We start from the raw sequence: 19,001 nt of genomic DNA, 5'->3' as shown, positions 1-19,001 counted from the left end.
TGAGTCCGGACTAAGTTTTCTGAGCTCCTGATTCGATACAAGATGTCCAATCACAGAACATTTCAGGATTTGGGCCACTGCCATTGGCCCTTGAACTCTGAGTCTCGATTCGCAGCTTGGAAGTTTAGACAGCCAATCACACTGGGAGTGGGAGTGGCCCAGGCTTTCAGGAATGTATATAAGCGGTTGCTTTGCCCCTGTTTCCCAGTTATGTAGTTCAATAAAGGCTCTTCTCCTGCCCTAGAGGGTAGGACTTGAACCCATGGCTTCAAGTTACAAGGAAGGAAATTCCGACTAAACATCAGGAAAAACTTTCTGACAGTAAGAGCTGTTTGACAGTGGAATAGCCTCCCTCAGGAGATTATGGACTCTACTCCCTTGGAGGTTTTTATGCAGAGGTTGGAGGGCCAGTCTGTTGAGTCTCAAAACTGGGATGCACGTCTTCCCGTGCGAGTCATCCACACAAGATCACGGAGCCCCAAAAATACACTTTTTTCAGTGTTCTGCTCTCATGGTGCCCCAAAATGTATATTTTGGGGTGGCACACAGTACCATGTACCCCCAAAGTGTTTTTTGGGAGGAGAGATCACGGTAACCAAAATGGCCGCTGTGCTCTCGTTGGGGGAAAATGGATGCCCCTTTTTTTCGGGATGTTTGTGGAGTATGAGGGCTGCAAATTGTCAACGTGGGAAAGTGAACCAGGTATTCCCCAGTTCCTACATAAATCAAACACTGTTGGCAAAGAAACCCCAAATGGAAGGAGAATCAACAGCAAACTCTTCCCGTCTCCCCCTACCCTTAACACTGAATTCCTTCTGCCTGACCAAACAGAGAAAGAAGAAAATAAGTTTGGTGACTCTTCTGGGAAAACATTCAAGAATGCTGAGCACTAAGTGCTTCTGCCAACCCAAGCAACTTTTCGACCAAGAAGAATGTATGTGGTCCTTCATTTCTCATTTTAATTAGATGTATGTGGGAATCTGGAACTCAAAAAAGACTTTCCCACATGCTTCCCACAGACATCTTTACCGCACAATGCAACTAGAAATCCTTCTTGCATCTCAGTTAAAAATAGCAGCTTGGGCTAATCCAGCCATAAGTCTCTATAGGCCAGTCTATATATTGCATCAACAAATGTAGCTTTTTTAAAAAATAAAAAGCTCTCTCTCTCTCTCTTTCTCTCGTTTCACTTGTCCTCCTTACAGCCTCGCTGGGTGGTCCCAAAAATTGCTCCTGAGGATCCTACAATCCTCCAGATTATGCATCTGGACCAATTAGGCTGGTTGTTGGGATGTGAATACATGCTAGGAGATGATATATTTATTAGGTATTATCCTTTCTTCCCCACGTTTGTGAGTTCAGCAGGATACATCCCTTTGCAACTTGAAAGGGAAGCTTAGATAGGATAGTTTTAGCCGTTTAGTTTAAGTAATCCAGGGATGGATGTACACACAGGGGGGCGGGAACTCTATAAATAAGTCAGACATTAGATCGTTATAACAATAATAACAAAAACCCCTATGGGAAAAGGTGTATAAAAATTTCCTGCTCTCTGGCGCCATCTGGTGTTGCATGTTTATAGTGCCTTCAAATCGTTGTTTCTTTACTAATGTAGCTGAGTCCCAGGACTTATTAGTTAGTCCCACTACATATTAGGAAGTCTCTATTGCCTTTTCAGGATGCGGGTGGCGCTGTGGTCAATAATAATAATAATAATAATAATAATAATAATAATAATAATAATAATTTATTATTTGTACCCCGCCCATCTGGCTGGGTTTCCCCAGCCACTCTGGGCGGCTTCCAACAAAGATGAAGATACACTAAAATGTCACATATTAAAAACTTCCCTGAACAAGGCTGCCTTCAGATGTCTTCTGAATGTCAGGTAGATGTTTATCGCTTTGACATCTGATGGGAGGGCATTCCCCAGGGCGGGCGCCATTACCGAGAAGACCCTCTGCCTGGTTCCCTGTAACTTGGCCTCTCGCAGTGAGGGAACCACCAGAAGGCCCTCGGAGCTGGACCTCAGTGTCCGGGCAGAACGATGGGGGAGGAGACGCTCCTTCAGATATACTGGACCGAGGCCGTTTAGGGCTTTAAAGGTCAGCACCAACACTTTGAATTGTGCTCGGAAACGTACTGGGAGCCAATGTAGGTCTTTCAAGACCGGTGTTATATGGTCTCGGCGGCCACTCCCAGTCACCAGTTTAGCTGCCGCATTCTGGATTAGTTGTAGTTTCCGGGTCACCTTCAAAGGTAGCCCCACATAGAGCGCATTGCAGTAGTCCAAGCGGGAGATAGCCAGAGCATGTACCACTCTGGCGAGACAGTCTGCAGGTAGATAGGGTCTTAGCCTACGTACCAGATGGAGCTGGTAAACAGCTGCCCTGGATACAGATTTGACCTGTGCCTCCATGGACAGCTGTGAGTCCAAAATGACTCCCAGGCTGCGCACCTGGTCCTTCAGGGGCACAGTTACCCCATTCAGGACCAGGGAATCCTCCACACCTGCCCGCCTCCTGTCCCCCCAAAACAGTACTTCTGTCTTGTCAGGATTCAACCTCAATCTGTTAGCCGCCATCCATCCTCCAACTGCTTCCAGACACTCACACAGGACCTTCACTGCCCTCACTGGTTCTGATTTAAAAGAAAGGTAGAGCTGGGTATCATCTGCATACTGATGAACACCCAGCCCAAACCTCCTGATGTTCTCTCCCAGTGGCTGCATGTAAATGTTGAAAAGCATGGGGGAGAGGACAGAACCCTGAGGCACCCCACAAGTGAGAGCCCAGGGGTCTGAACACTCATCCCCCACCACCACCACACGGCCCAGGAGGAAGGAGCGGAACCACTGTATGACAGTGCCCCCAGCTCCCAGCCCCTCCAGACGGTCCAGAAGGATGTTATGGTCGATGGTATCAAACGCCGCTGAGAGATCCAGCAGAACTAGGAAGCAGCTCTCACCTTTGTCCCTAGCCCACCGGAGATCATCAACCAGTGCGACCAAGGCAGTTTCAGTCCCATGATGAGGCCTGAATCCTGACTGGAAGGGATCCAAACCACAGAGCCTAGAGCTTGCCGATCAGAAGGTCGGCAGTTCGAATTCTCCTGACTGGGTGAGCTCCCATTGCTCGGTCCCTCCTCCTGCCAACCTAGCAGTTCAAAAGCATGTCAAAGTGCAAGTAGATAAATAGGTACCACTCTGGCGGGAAGGTAAACGGCGTTTCCGTGCGCTGCTCTGGTTCGCCAGAAGCGGCTTAGTCATGCTGGCCACATGACCCGGAAGCTGTACGCTGGCTCCCTCAGCCAATAAAGCGAGATGAGCGCCACAACCCCAGAGTCGTCCACAACTGGACCTAACTGTCAGGGGTCCCTTTACCTTTATCTATTGGCTTTTCGGTGCCTGTTGAAGACCTTTCTCTCCCTGCAAGCCTTCTTTTATCCAGTGCAATTTTTTTCTAGAAAAAGAGGTGCCGGAACTCACCACAAACGCCTCCCTTGTTTTCTTATAATGGCAATGGCAACCAAATGAGAGGTGCCAAAACTGAGTTCTGGTGAGTTCTGGCTGCAAAAAAGCACTGCTTTTATCCCAGTTGATCTCTGGACTGGATCTAGGCTTGTTTCTCAGGCATTTGAAATTGTACAGAGTTGTACAAATCAACAAGTGTCCGCTCCATGTTACAAACACATGTGCATTCATCCAGACAGCTTGTTCCTGTGCTCAGTGTAATGTGTGAGTAAGCCTATAGCAAAGGTGATGGGATCTGGGAGTACAAGATCAGGAGACCTGTTGGTACCCCATCCCTGATACATTGAACAGTGCCTTATTCCTCCAGAAGTATAACATTTTGTAATTCTGATTTTAGCTTGGCTGGTTCATGCTCTTTATTTTATTTTGGGTTGCATCTGCTGCTGTTGGGTGGTGTCATACTTTTCTATTATAATTTTGGTTGCTAAAAGGAGGGTTGCAGACATCACCGCCAGTGAAACTTGCAATTGCAGGCTCAGAAAATATTTGCACCACTAGGTGGAGCCGCAGGAAAAGGCAACAGAGCCTGCAGCAAGTATCTCTTTGTCATACTACTATTTACTACTGGGTAATCATTGCCAATTATTTTCAACTGTCCCATTCCAGTGCTTTGCACAATGGTGAACAACAAAATAAGGTTTCCCTTTGCTTTGTCCCTTTGCAACAAAAATGGGTCATTTGCTAAACGTAGCTTGCTTTCTAGTGGCACAAAGAAGGGAGTCAGTCTTAAGAGATGGCAACTGCGCTTTCCTTCTAATCCACAAAAACACAGTGTTCACATCAGAGGAAGTAATAGTACTGCTCTATTCATGCTTTGGTGAAACCACACCTGGAATACTGTGTCCAGCTCTGGGTGCCACAATTTAAGAAGGATGTTGACAAGCTGGAATGTGCGCAGAAGAAGGCAAGCAAGATTATCAAAGGTCTGGAAACCAAGCCTGATGAGGAACGGTTGAGGGAATTGGGGAGGTTGCCATCTTGTCTGTTATCTCAAGCACTACCAGCTCTACCATTAGGCAGGTTGGGGCAGCCACCACCATTGGCAGATTCTGAGAGATACTCACCTGCCCTGCAACCCCTATCACAGTCTAATATTCTCAGATTTGTGGAGGATGCATCCTGGTCAGCCCAGTTGGGTTTTCTATGAGGAATAAGAGGCTGCCATCTTGTCCTTTGCATCAGACAGCAAAATATCTTGGGCTGCCTCTGACCTCAGGCAGCAAAATACATTGAGCAAGATCAGATGCTGGTTATTATTAATTACGATCTACACACAGCTTTCTGATAGCTAGTTATCAACATCCCCAGTGTTACTTGTCTGTGTATGGGGTGGTTGAGGAATGATTCTGTTGCAGGCTTCTTCTTAATTAAGGTCCCTCTATATACTTAAAGGTAAAGGGACCCCTGACCATTAGGTCCAGTCGTGGCTGACTCTGGGGTTGCGGCGCTCATCTCGCTTTATTGGCCAATGGAGCCGGCGTACAGCTTCCGGGTCATGTGGCCAGCATGACTAAGCCGCTTCTGGCGAACCAGAGCAGTGCATGGAAACGCCATTTACCTTCCCACCAGAGTGGTACCTATTTATCTACTTGCACTTTGACGTGCTTTCAAACTGCTAGGTTGGCAGGAGCAGGGACCGAGCAACAGGAGCTCACCCAATCGCGGAGATTCGAACTGCCGACCTTCTGATTGGAAAGTCCTAGGCTCTGTGGTTTAACACTGAGTAAATTATAAATTATTTGTGAATTATAAATAATTTGTAAATTATTACCATGCAGGGTTGTTGTAAGTGTATATAACCTGTTTCATTCTTACATCACATGAGCTCCTTGGAGGAAGGATAGAATACTTTGCTTTTGTTTAAGTAAGAAAAAGCGGAGAACTATTACTTGAAAGTATTATTCGGTGATCAATGGGCATCAAAATGAATGGCATGTTTTACGTGACCTTGGATTCACTTATGGTCTTCAGATGAAAAGCTTCAAGAGAACCTGAAAACTATTAACTAAATGCTATTAACAAAGGGAACCAACAGATTCCATTGCTGTGGTTGTGGGAACTCCTGCCTTTTAAGCAATAGGAATGAAATGTCCTTTCTAGTCCCTATGAAAGTGACATAATTAACTTTGCAATTGAAGCTTTAATTTTGGCATTAAAGGACAGACCTTTTAAGGGTGAAAAAGCAAACGCAGAACACCCACGGTAACTTTAGATCCCAGGACAGTGAACAAAACCCATAGCTAGCATGCAAGACAGACCAATGAATAGGGGGAAGGGACCGAAAATTGCCTGCGAGAACGCCAGGCTATATTCAATTCCTACAATGACGTCCATTCCATTTCTATCTCCTGAGAACTCACTCCTGGGGTAATTGTTCAGCAGAAAGGCACTGCGTTCCCTGACAGGTGCAAGAAGCTATTCCTCTTGGGAGCCGTCCAAACTCACAGGTCAGGCGTAATCTTCTCACAGGAATAAGCAGAGGAAATAGGTCAGGCCTTGGATTGATCCCTACGGAACTGCCCAATGACCTGGGGAACATGTGCTCAGTGCAATTTACCCAATGGCAAGCAATTGTGGCCTTGCACGCCTTCCCCATCTCAAAGTGATGAAATTTCCAGACCATCATGGAATAATAATAATAATAATAATAATAATAATAATAATAATAATAATAGTAATAATAATAATAATAATAATTATTATTATTATTATTATTATTATTATTATTATTATTATTATTTATTTGTACCCCGCCCATCTGGCTGGGTTTCCCCAGCCACTCTGGGTGGCTTCCAACAAAGATGAAAGATACACTGAAATGTCACATATTAAAAACTTCCCTGAACAGGGCTGCCTTAAGATGTCTTCTGAATGTCAGGTAGTTGTTTATCGCTTTGACATCTGCTGGAAGGGCGTTCCACAGGGAGGGCGCCACTACCGAGAAGGCCCTCTGCCTGGTTCCCTGTAGCTTTGCTTCTCGCAATGAGGGAACCGCCAGAAGGCCCTCGGCGCTGGACCTCAGCGTCTGGGCAGAACGATGGGGGTGGAGACGCTCCTTCAGATATACTGGACCGAGGCCGTTTAGGGCTTTAAAGGTCAGCACCAACACTTTGAATTGTGCTCGGATGAACTGATGAACACCCAGCTCAAACCTCCTGTTGATCTCTCCCAGTGGCTGCATGTAAATGTTGAAAAGCATGGGGGAGAGGACAGAACCCTGAGGCACCCCACAAGTGAGAGCCCAGGGGTCTGAACACTCATCCCCCCCCACCACTTTCTGAACACAGCCCAGGAGGAAGGAGCGGAACCACTGTATGACAGTGCCCCCAGCTCCCAGCCCCTCAGGCTGGAACATAGGAAGCATCCTTAAACTGGGTCAGGCTATTGATCTGTCCTGCTCAGCATCATAATATTGGATAGAAGCAGTGCTTTCCTGTTAAGCATAATTGTTTAGTTGACCTTGAAATGGAAATAACTCACTGCGTGTTTGAATGTGTATTGTTGAAAGTTTAACTGGAAAATTTCATTGGGGTATATATATCCTAAAGCTAAGAAGGGCTCTCTAAGCACCTAGATGGGTTGATAATAAACTGTTGGTGTTCACTGTTAGCTCTCATGTGGTGTTTAACCTTAGGTCTTGTGAGGGAGGTGTTCAGTTGCAAATTGCCATCTTGGGGAATTGGTCCTTGAGTCTTTCTCTGGGAGCCAAAAAGAACAGAGGATGTGCTTATGAAGTCTTTCTCCTGAAGAGAAAACAGGCTAATGGAGTCTGTGTGGAGAGAGACAGACCTCTGATTCTAGGTCTGTTGGGAGTAATCTAATATTTCTAAGAAGTTGAGCCTATGCCTGGACAAACATATGATTGAATGCAACTATTTGGATGCATCATTATTTGATTTTGTATCTGTTTTGAATAAAGTTATGGGAGTGAAACTTTTGAATTATGGGTTTGGATAATTTTTATGCCAATAAGAGTCAGTTTTTAGGCATATAAAGAGTCAGTATTTAAGGCAATAAGAGCTAGTTTTTAGCTGTTTCAGCTGCTTCAAGCTGTGCAATATTAATACAGTTGTACCTTGGAAGTCGAATGGAATCTGTTCCAGAAGTTTGTCCAACTTCCAAAGCATTCAGAAACCAAAGTGCAGCTTCTGATTGGCTGCAGGAAGCTCCTGCAGCCAATCAGAAGCTGCAGAAGCCCCGTCAGATGTTCGGGTTCCAAAGAACATTCACAAACCGGCACACACACTTCCGGGTTTGCGGCGTTTGGGAGCCAAAATGTCTGAGTACCAAGGCATTCGGGATCCAAGGTACGACTGTATCTGCAATATTCCTCTCCCCTGACCTTGTTGAAATACCTTGATAATAGTGCCGGGGGTGCCAGCACAAAATGGCTGTCATGGGCAGTGGGGAAAAGACATGGCAGAGAAGAATCATAGCTCAGTGGCAGATCATCTGCATTGCAAGCAGAAGGTCCTGAGTTCAACTCATGGCATCACCAGGTAGGGCTGAGAGAGACTTCTGCCCGAAACCCTGGAGAGCTGCTGCCAGTCAGTGTAGACAATACAAGGTAGGCCAATTGCCTGACTGTACAAGTCCTAGGTTTCTATGTTCTCCATACCAGTCAGTATCAGCACCGGGTAGATCTGTGAAGCAGGAGAGATTAGTGAACCTGTCACTGGATTCCTGAAGACTTCATGAGTTTCCCTGCTAAGCTTTTTCTTCTTTTCTGACCCAGGTCTTTGCCCAGAACATCACCACGACCACGACTACCATGTCACCCCCTGCCACCTCCACCGCGACCGAGGCTTACGTGCGGACGCAGTACTGTAAGTGGCCGTGCGAATGTCCGAAGACGCCGCCCATTTGCCCGGCGGGCGTCAGCCTGATGACCGATGGCTGTGAGTGCTGCAAGACGTGTGCCAAGCAGTTGGGGGAGAACTGCACAGAGGCGGACACTTGCGACGTCCACAGGGGACTGTACTGTGACTACAGCAGAGACAGACCTAGGTACGAAATAGGAGTGTGTTCACGTAAGTGATGTACCTCTTTTTTTTTTGCCCGAGATACGGGTCATGGCGCTTCCCGTCAGTCTGAACGTGTCCCAGGCTGTTTCTTCTCTTAAAGTAGACTGGGAAAGGCAGGATATTCAGTGGTCTTGAAAGACCTACATTGGCTCCCAGTACGTTTCTGAGCACAATTCAAAGTGTTGGTGCTGACCTTTAAAGCCCTAAATGGCCTCGGTCCTGTAGGGAAGGAGCGTCTCCACCCCCATCATTCAGCCTGGACACTGAGGTCCAGCTCCAAGGGCCTTCTGGTGGTTCCCTCACTGCGAGAAGCCAAGTTACAGGGTACCAGGCAGCGGGCACCCTCTGGTAGTGGCACCCTCCTTGTGGAACGCCCTCCCACCAGATGTCAAAGAGAACAACTACCAGACTTTTAGACAACATCTGAAGGCAGCCCTGTTTAGGGAAGCTTTTAATGTTTGATGCATTACTGTATTTTAATATTGTGTTGGAAGCCTCCCAGAGTGGCTGGGGAAACCCAGCGGGGTATAAATAATATATTATTAATAATAATAATAATAATATTATACCTTGGTTTTTGAACGTCTCCGTTGACGAACATTTCGGTTTCCGAACTCCGTAAATCCGGAAGTAAACGCTTTGGTTTTCAAACACGCCTTGGAAGTCGAACATGCCACGCGACTTCTGCTGAGTGCAGGATCCTGAGGCCTAGCTGTCGGCTATTGAGTTTTCGGTTTGCAAACGTTTCAGAACTCGGTCTTCCGGAACAGATTGCGTTCAAAACAAAGGTGCCACTGTAAATGCAATAAATAAAATAGGAATAACCACAACAATGATGTTGTGAAGCAACATTCAGTTTTCTTCCTCTAGCTGGGCCACCACTTTGAGATCCTTTGCTTCTGGATTTGACTTGTTCCACTCTAGCAACATCTGGCAACGTTGCTTCTTTTTCTTTTTCTTTATGCCAGAGGTTTTCAACCTTTTTGAGTCCATGACTCCCTCAACTAACTACATTCTTTCTGCGGCACCCCTGTGGGACTCAGGAGCCCAGTTATGTCATCTCTTGCCTGCACAGCCAGCAGCCCCTCACCCCATTTAAACACCCTCCCTTGTGAAATATTCCCTCAGCCCCCTATCCTTGGGAGTCTTTTAAAGGTAAAGGTAAAGGGGTCCCTGACCATTAGGTCCAGTCGTGGCCGACTCTGGGGTTGCAGTGCTCATCTCGCTTTATTGGCCGAGGGAGCCGGCGTACAGCTTCCGGGTCATGTGGCCAGCATGACTAAGCCGCTTCTGGCGAACCAGAGCAGCACATGGAAACGCTGTTTACCTTCCCGCCGGAGCGGTACCTATTTGTCTACTTGCACTTTGAAGTGCCTTCAAACTGCTAGGTTGGCAGGAGCAGGGAGCGAGCAACGGGAGCTCACCCCGTCGCGGGGATTCGAACCGCCGACCTTCTGATCGGCAAGTCCTAGGCGGGAGTCTTCTAGGCAGCTGCAACTGCTGACCCTTGTCTCTCAGCTGCCCCTCCCCACCCCAAAGAGAGGTGCCTCCTCACACTGCCCCACAGGGGCCTGGGAAGCACCCCCTGGCCAGTCCAAGAGGCACCATTCGCCTGGGGATCTTGTAGCCAGTGCTGCTGCAACAAACAGCTGTGCAAGCCTTTGGGAGCCAGAGATGCAAGAGGGCATCAGAAGAAGGGAGGGAAGGAAAGAGGGACAGAAGCCAGTGTTGCCCGCAGCACCCCTGACCATCATTCAAGGCACCCCAGGGTGCCACAAGACACTGGTTGAAAACCACTGATTTATGCATTTTCCCATTTTCATTTTACACCATAAATATTTCCTCTGACATTGTTTCTGCGCAGATTTTCCAACCTGAACTTCAGTGGCATTCTAACAAAGCCTTAATTTGCTACATCTCCATTAATTTCTCCACCCTTTTTTAATTCTCGTCCTTTCTTACTGTTGTTCAAAGAATTACCCCTACTTGCAGGTTTACTATAATGTCATTTCTTTTTCGATATTCTGTAAGGTATTCCCACTCTCCCCCCCTGCCCTTGTCTCCCCCTCGTCCCAGTTCCTTATTTTGGCTGTAGTGTTTGCTAATTCTGTGAGCTCTATCAATTTGTACAACCATTGTTCTTCTGTTGGTATATTTTCATCTTTTCACGCTTCTTCCTTTTCTTCTTAGCATCATTTCTTTGCTTCTTTGGGTGGTCCAGCTCACGGTTAAATTCAGACCAAAATATTTATTGCACGCTGTTCCAGAAAATTCAAGTTTCCAACCAATTTGTAAGGTCTGAGGTTACACAGTAAACACTGCAAGTGTCGAAATAGGATCGCCGAGGTATTGAAAACCTGGTTTGGCTTTGAAGCCGTGCAAAACATTGGCAAACCCAGGAGTGGGGGGAAACATGCAGATCTGCTTACAACTCGATCTCAAGTTAGGGAATTTCCCCCTCTATTTAAAACAAAATCCTACAAGAACACCCCCTTCCTCACACACCCACACTCCCAAATGGGCAGGATCATTGTTGTAAAAATGGAAAAAACAGAGACTCAATGGCTCAGTCCCATTTTTGTCTGCAGTTGAAACAGGATATTCTATTAAAACTACAGGAGCTGTGCGTGTTCCTGTGGGACAGAAATAAAGCTAAACAAACTACTGTAAGCATTTGTACAAACACCTGTGAACTCAAGACAAAAGGCGTTGGTTTTGAAAGGCTGCGTGGCACAAGCCGTAACCTGCACCGTGGATTTCACATTACCTTAAAAAGGGCTGTAGTTCACCTTTGGAACATCTCGTTTGCTTATGAAATGTCACTGCTTCAATCGATCTCTGGCCTCTTCAGGTAGGATTGAAAATGTCCCCTTTCTGAAATCCTGGAGAGAACCACTGTCCTTCAGTGTAGACCATACTGAGCTAGAAGGATCAATTCTTCGGCTCAGTATAAGGGCTCACCCACAGTTACCTTTTGCCCCACACTTTATAGGCATAGACCTTGTTAAGTTGTGGGTGCACATATCAGACGACACAGCAATTCTTCAAACAGCTCTTGTTTATTCACAGGCCAGAACAGAACTGAACTGAAGGGTTCAGCCAGCCTGCTTATATAGAGCTCCAGTACAACGCAACAGTAACCATTTTCTGTAACTATCCAATCACTGAACATCACTTTTGATCCCTTATTTGCATATGTGGACCTGAACTATCTACAGTATCCCCCGGCTGGCCCAGGGTGAGAACTTCAGTACGTAACAGTCCTCACTTTTAAAGCTCTGCGTCTGAGCATTTTTTGGAGGTTCCCCATCCCCCGCCCCTTAACCCAGGAAAACCCACTCTTTAATGCCAAATCTGAACAAAGGGAAATTTGGGTTTCCAATAGACTGCCATTCGCTCTGAATGAGTTGCTAGAAAGTGTGGGATAACCAACATGCTTAAGTCGAATTAATTCGTGAAGGGGTTAATGTCATAGAGTAAGCTGTCCTGCCAGGCTTAGCTAGATCACTTCCCCTCACCTTGGGAGAAAGGAAGCCAAGATATTGTTCCTTCAGTCTACCATGTGAATTCCTGCATGGAAAGAGGTCTGGGCTGGTTGCTCCAAGCTCAGACCGCATGGCCTTTACAAGCAATTATTGTGTTCCTGTACCAATAATTTAGGAATTTTCACGACTGTAACTAAGCCAAGTTGTACTGCGTGGTACTGCATGTAAAAGCACGTGAATCTCACCAGGCAAGTACTAACACCATGCAAGTACTAACAGCACATCTCCCTTCCTCATAATATTGGAAGCTGGGGTCCAACTATGAAACTGAAAGGTCGGAGATGTACCATTGTAGCATCGTTCAGCCCGGACACTGAGGTACAGCTCTGAGGGCCTTCTGGTGGTTCCTCCACTGCAGGAAGTGAGATTACAGGGAACCAGACAGAGGTCCTGCTTGGTAGTGGCACCTGCCCTGTGGAACACCCTCCCACCAGATGTCAAGGAAATGAGCAACTATCTGACTTTTAGAAGACATCTGAAGGCAGCCCTGTTTAGGGAAGTTTTTAATGTTTGATGTTCTGTTGTGTTTTTAACTTTGTTGGGAACCGCCCAGAGTGGCGGGGTATAAATAAATTATTATTATTATTATTATTATTATTATTATTATTATTGCCAATGGAGCTGGCTTTAACATTCCTAGAGGATAATGCCGTTGGCTCCTAGTCACAATGATTAGATGCTCCTTACATGATCAGGGTAGCATGCCTCTGGGTACCAGTTTCAACCTGGGAAACAACAGAGAGAAAGAACTACTGCCTTCGTGCTCTGCCTGTTGGGCTTCCCATAGGCATCTGGTTGGCTGTTGAGGAAGGAAGGAAGGAAAGCGATGGACCACATAGGGTTTTGGTTTAATCTGGCAGTTCTTATGTAAAGAAGTTCCTTTTCTCCAGGGAAGAAAAAATCTGTGTAAATCAGACGGGTACTTACATGTCAGGAGCTCAGCCTACACTCGAGTAGGACCCCGGCAGAGACACATGCCTGACTGGCATGTTCCCTCACTCCTGGTCAATCATTCGGGAGCTTCAAAAGATTTCTTCAACCCGAACATCACAGCAACCGATGCCAACCGACACTGGCACACTTAGGGCTTCGCAGAGTTTGCGCACCTTGCGTGACAGACCTCAGCAACTCAGCATTCTGGCTAATCTACTTTATTTACATATAAACACACACAGAGCACTGCAACATGGCTCCCCCTCTCTCTAGCATCAGACAGCAAAGAGAAAAAGAACAAAGGACAATAGTCCCACTTCATGGAACACAGTAACACAAACATCTTGTCTCCATCACTTCCCACTCTGTGGAGTCAAAACACATACCGTCATGTGATAGACAATAATCCCATGACTGCAACCATGGAGCAGGAATTCTAACATTACAATCCATATATCTCATTGCCTTCTGAAAACGTCATTGTTTCACCAAGTTTTAATTAGAAAATTAAACTGGCTATTATTATTACAGTCAAACCTCAGTTCCTGAACATTTCCATTATCATACTTTTTGGCTCCCAAACATCAAAAACCTGGAAGTACAGTGAGGGGGGAAAGTATTTGATCCCCTGCTAAATTTGCCTATTTGCCCTCTGACGAAGAAATGACCAGTTGTTATTCTGTTGCTATTCCTGTTGTTATTCTGTCTCTCACAGCTACAACAAACCTACCGTTAAAATTATGGACTGGTCATTTCTTCATCAGAGGGCAAACGGGCAAATTTAGCAGGGGATCAAATACTTTCCCCCCTTACTGTAAGTGTTCCAGTTTTTGAACATTTTTCAGAAGCCGAACATCTGACCCAACTTCCCCTTGAGTGCAGGAAGTTCCTTCAGCCAATCGGAAGCCGTGCCTCAGTTGTCGAACGTTTCGGAAGCCAAACCGATTAGGTTCAACAACCAAGGTTGGACTGTATTGTTGCTATTATTATTATGAGGCCCTATACCCGTAGGTCTAAGGGAGCTTCACAACATAAAATTTGACTAATTTATGTTATTTCTGCATTTTTACGATTTTACATTGCAGTGCTTTAATTTATTGTATCCCGCCTTGATAATTTAAAGAGTGGGCAGTCTACAAAAGTAAAGGTAAAGGTAAAGGGAGCCCTGACCATTAGGTCCAGTCGCAGACGACTCTGGGGTTGCGGTGCTCATCTCGCTTTATTGGCCGAGGGAGCCAGCGTACAGCTTCCGGGTCATGGGGCCAGCATGACTAAGCGAACCAGAGCAGCGCACGGAAACACCGTTTACCTTCCCGCTGGAGCAGTACCTATTTATCTACTTGCACTTAATGTGCTTTCGAACTGCTAGGTTGGCAGGAGCAGGGACCGAGCAACGGGAGCTCACCCCGCCGTGGGGATTTGAACTGCCGACCTTCTGATCGGCAAGCCCTAGGCTCTGTGGTTTAGACCACAGGACCACCCACGTCCCTTATAAGCAAATAGATAACCTGCCCTTGCCTGGTGCTGTGTCCGAGGAAGGAAGGAAGGAAGGAAGGAAGGAAGGAAGGAAGGAAGGAAGGAAGGAAGGAAGGAAGGAAGGAAGGAAGGAAAGAAAGAAAGAAAGAAAGAAAGAAAGAAAGAAAGAAAGAAAGAAAGAAAGAAAGAAAGAAAGAAAGAAAGAAAGAAAGAAAGAAAGAAAGAAAGAGGGAGGGAAAATCTGTGTATTCAAAACCTGATTGCTGCTGTGATATCAGATGTCATGTGAGCCTGGGCTTTTGAAACTCTCTCTCTCTCTCTCTCTGCATTTCCCCTCTTCCTTTTGTAGAAATTGTCGGCCTCGACTGCATCCTCGATGGAGTCAGGTACAAGAACGGACAGTCCTTCCAGCCCAATTGCAAGTACAATTGCACCTGTATCGGAGGAGCGGTGGGCTGTGTCCCCACCTGCAGAGACTCCAAGCCGCCCCTCGTTTGGTGCCCCAACCCCAAACAGATTAAGCTGAAGGGGCAATGCTGTGAACAGTGGGTCTGCGACGAGTCCAAGAAAATCAGAAAGACTTCCCCACGGCACATCTCCTCTGCAGGTATTGGCGGTGTGTGTGTGTGTGTGTGTGTGTGTGTGTGTGTGTGTGTGGAGCACGTGAGGAGGGGCAACTTTCTAAGACTTTGGAGGAAGGAAGCTCCCCACAGCTTTTAGGGGCAAACTCCCTGCAGCATGGAGTCCCAGGTATAACTTGTTCCACCCTTTCTCTACAATGAAAAGAAAACAAATTGAAACCAACAGCCACTTGAGGGCTGGTCTTGGAGGGAAGTGAGAAGAGGTGTTGAATTTTTTATCTGCTGGCCCTTTTCCAGCTCAACATTTTCCCTTCCAAAGTGGTTTTCCTCCAGCAGGGGAAAATGGTAGAAAAGCTGTATTATACAAGGGCAGACCACTGCTTCATCTAGCTCACATTTAAGCCACATTCGCATTATACAGTCATACCTCGGGTTACAGATTCTTTAGGTTGTGTTTTTTCGGGTTACGGACTGCCAAAACCCGGAAGTACTGGAACGGATTACTTCCAGGTTTTGGTGGTTGTGCATGCGCAGAAACGCTAAGCCACGCTTTGCGGATGCGCAGAAGTGCCGAATCGCAACCGGGTTGCAAAAGCTGTGGGTTGCGAACGTGCATCCCACACGGATCACGTTCACAACCCAAGCATCCACTGTACATTTAAACAAGCATCGTACCACTTTAAGCAGACATGGCTCCCCCCCAAGAATCCTGGGATCCGTAGTTTTTTAAGGGTGCTGTGAGTTGTTAGGAGACCCCAAGTCCCCTCACAGAGCCACAATTGCCAGAGTGGTTTAACAGAAAGAAAAAAGAAAAACCCAAAACCACCAGAATGCCTATATATATATAGTACCGGTATGCACATTTTTTATATCTTTGTATGTCACTTTGGAATTTGTGTAGCTATTTATATTACAAAGCATCTATGTTAATATGATTTAGAACTATGCACAGCTGATGAAGCCCCTTTGGGCGAAACAGGGGAATATCTAGGAATCCTTGTCTCGTCTGCCTGTGCCAGCATCCATTAGTGCCAGGTTCTTTCGTCTGCCAACCCAATCATCTTCATTAGACACTTAGAAGATTATTTCATGCCACTCTTCTAAGCAATACGACAGACAGAAAAATACAAGAGAAGATGAAGAAATTAGAAAAGAATGTACTACAGCACTGACAATATAGGACTTGTATTTTGTACATACTGGACTTGGTGGTCAACTGGAAAGCTACATTTTAATATATTATGTCGCAATGTTGATTTTGACATTATAAGAAGCTGTATCTAATTTTTGAGAAGTAAAGGGACCCCGACCATTAGGTCCAGTCGTGACCGACTCTGGGGTTGCGGCGATCATCTTGCTTTATTGGCCAAGGTACAGCTTCTGAGTCATGTGGCCAGCATGACTAAGCCGCTTCTGGCGATTCAGAGCAGTGCACGGAAACGCCGTTTACCTTCCTGCCAGAGTGGTACCTATTTATCTACTTGCACTTTGTGCTTTCGAACTGCTAGGTTGGCAGGAGCAGGGACCGAGCAATGGGAGCTCACCCCGTCGCGGGGATTCGAACCGCCGACCTTCTGATCTGCACGCCCTAGGTTCTGTGGTTTAACCCAGAGTGCCACCCGCATCCCCTTTTGAGAAGTAGTTTCTAGTAAATAGCTTTGTTACTATACGGCCTATTATATTTATGTGTTTTTTTCAATTAGAGCAGTTTAACAACCAATTCCTCTTCACAGGGAATTCCTGAGGCTGGCGCATAAGCTCACCTAATGCCATGTGTTCCTTTCCTCTCTTTTTTACAGTTTACGAAGGGGAAATTGAGTCGTGGCAGAAAAACTGCATCCTCCACACCTCTTCCTGGAGTCCCTGCTCAAAGACCTGCGGGATGGGCACGTCCCAAAGAATCACGAACGAGAACGACCAGTGCCGTCTGACAAAAGAGAGCCGGCTCTGCAACATGCGCCCATGTGAAGAGGACATCGCCAAGCACATTAAGGTATGGGATAATACAGGCAGAAATCCTCCTTGTTGCTCTAGCTTCACCACATTAAACACACTAAGGTGCTGCTTGTAGGATTGCTCTGGTTTCCCCATCCACCCACAAGAAGCTCCCACAATTTCTCCGCAACAGCCACTAGCTTTTTATGGCATCTCCAGATGATGCCATTTCTACAATAAGCCCTTGGCTTCTAGTGTTTTTCCGCATTCCCTTCCCAGGTGTGGTCACTTCCTTATTTACTTAAAGGTAAAGAGACCCCTGACCGTTAGGTCCAGTCATGGCTGACTCTGGGGTTGTGGCGCTCATCTCGCTTTATTGGCCAAGGGAGCCAACATACAGCTACCAGGTCATGTGGCCAGCATGACTAAGCCGCTGCTGGTGAACCAGAGCAGCACACAGAAACACCGTTTACCTTCCCGCCGGAGTGGTACCTATTTATCTTCTTGCACTTTGACGTGCTTTCAAACTGCTAGGTTAGCAGGAGCAGGGACCAAGCAACGGGAGCTCACCCCGTCACGGGGATTCGAACCGTCGACCTTCTGATCGGCAAGTCCTAGGCTCTGTGGTTTAACCCACAGTGCCACCCATGTCCCTTATTTACTTAGGCTATCCAATTGCAGCTCTGTTCTGTCCAAAGAGATGGACAACATGATGGGGTATGAGGCTTCAGGGAATCAGCTCCCCCCCCCTTTGGCAGTAGATAAGAAGAACAAAGAGAAAGGACTCTCTTACCAGTTAGAAACTTTGATGATCACAGAGAGAGAACAAAGAATCCATTGCTAGGAATGACGGTGCTCCTAATTAAGGGTTTCACCCACTTCCTCCCTAGTCACCCACATCACTACTGCATCTTGTAACCTGATCTCACAACCACTGTGCTTACTGTGCCGCCACCTTATCTGCTCTTCTTGACATTGTGCTGAGCAGGTGAATGCTTTCCAGCGACAGTAAGTCTGTTAACTCTCTCTCTCCCAGTGCTTCTCCTCCTAGCTATTCCCCATTCAGTATTTCCCAGCTCTGCCTTCTGAACTATGTCCCTCTGCAAACCGCTGTTCCAAATCTATACTGTGGGGAGATTCAGGATCCGGAGCAGGAGCAGGAGGAGGGAGAGGCTCCCACCATTCCTCCTCAGTGCAGCTCTCCTCAGCACGGTCCCTGACATGGAGGCACAGAGGCTTCTGGGAGTTGTGGTTTAAATCAAGGGGTTTTGCAACTGGGAACAAAGACTGCATAACCCAGGGATAGTCTACCTGTAAACCTCTAGATGTTGTTGGACGCTAGCCAGCATGGCCAATGGTCAGCGATGAAGAGAGCTGAGAGTTTCTAGCACTTTCCAGCCTCTTCATAGTTCTTGGAGAAGTTTTATTCTGTTTTCAGAGTTTCGTTCTGTTTTTAATGTTCTGTTGAAAGCCGCCCAGAGTGGCTGGGGAAACCCAGCCAGATGGGCGAGGTAGAAATAATAAATTATTATGAGTATTATTATTCCTGGAAGCGTAAATAAAAATGTTTAATCGATCAAGTTGATTGCTATCATCTCTCTCTCTCTCTCATGTTGTTTCTAGCCTGGAAAGAAATGCTTAGCAGTGTACAGGAGGCAGGAGCTGATGAACTATACTCTGTCTGGATGCGTGAGCAAGGCCGCTTACCGGCCGAAATACTGCGGCGTCTGTGTGGACAATCGCTGCTGTACTCCGTACAAGTCGAAGACCATCGGCGTGAGCTTCGAGTGCCCGGATGGGACCGGGTTCTCCAAGAAAGTCATGTGGATCAACGCTTGCTTTTGCAACCTGAGCTGCAAGAGCCCCAACGACATTTTCGCTGACTTAGCTCATTATCACGATTACTCCGAAGTTGCTAATTAAGTTGGCTGGGTATGATGGCATGCGGAGGGAGGGAGGGAGGGAGGGAGGGAGG

At 46.6% G+C, this 19,001-nt stretch overlaps 1 protein-coding gene across 1 annotated transcript in view; it reads left to right on the top strand.

Moving 5' to 3' along the window:
* The window catches only part of CCN4 (cellular communication network factor 4), a 30,682-nt gene extending 11,707 nt beyond the window's left edge, over window positions 1-18,975 (top strand). Inside the window, exons 2-5 of the mRNA XM_081918935.1 lie at window positions 8,268-8,562; window positions 14,860-15,117; window positions 16,891-17,084; window positions 18,650-18,975. Coding sequence (XP_081775061.1) covers window positions 8,268-8,562; window positions 14,860-15,117; window positions 16,891-17,084; window positions 18,650-18,949 — 1,047 coding nt within the window. The 3' untranslated portion in view covers window positions 18,950-18,975. The remainder of the gene's footprint in view (window positions 1-8,267; window positions 8,563-14,859; window positions 15,118-16,890; window positions 17,085-18,649) is intronic.
* The last annotated feature ends 26 nt before the right edge of the window (window positions 18,976-19,001 follow it).

Source organism: Podarcis melisellensis (genome assembly GCF_964234715.1).
Source record: "Podarcis melisellensis genome assembly, chromosome: 7".
Classification (NCBI taxonomy): Eukaryota; Metazoa; Chordata; class Lepidosauria; order Squamata; family Lacertidae; genus Podarcis; species Podarcis melisellensis.
This window is presented reverse-complemented; position numbering and strand designations above follow the sequence as displayed.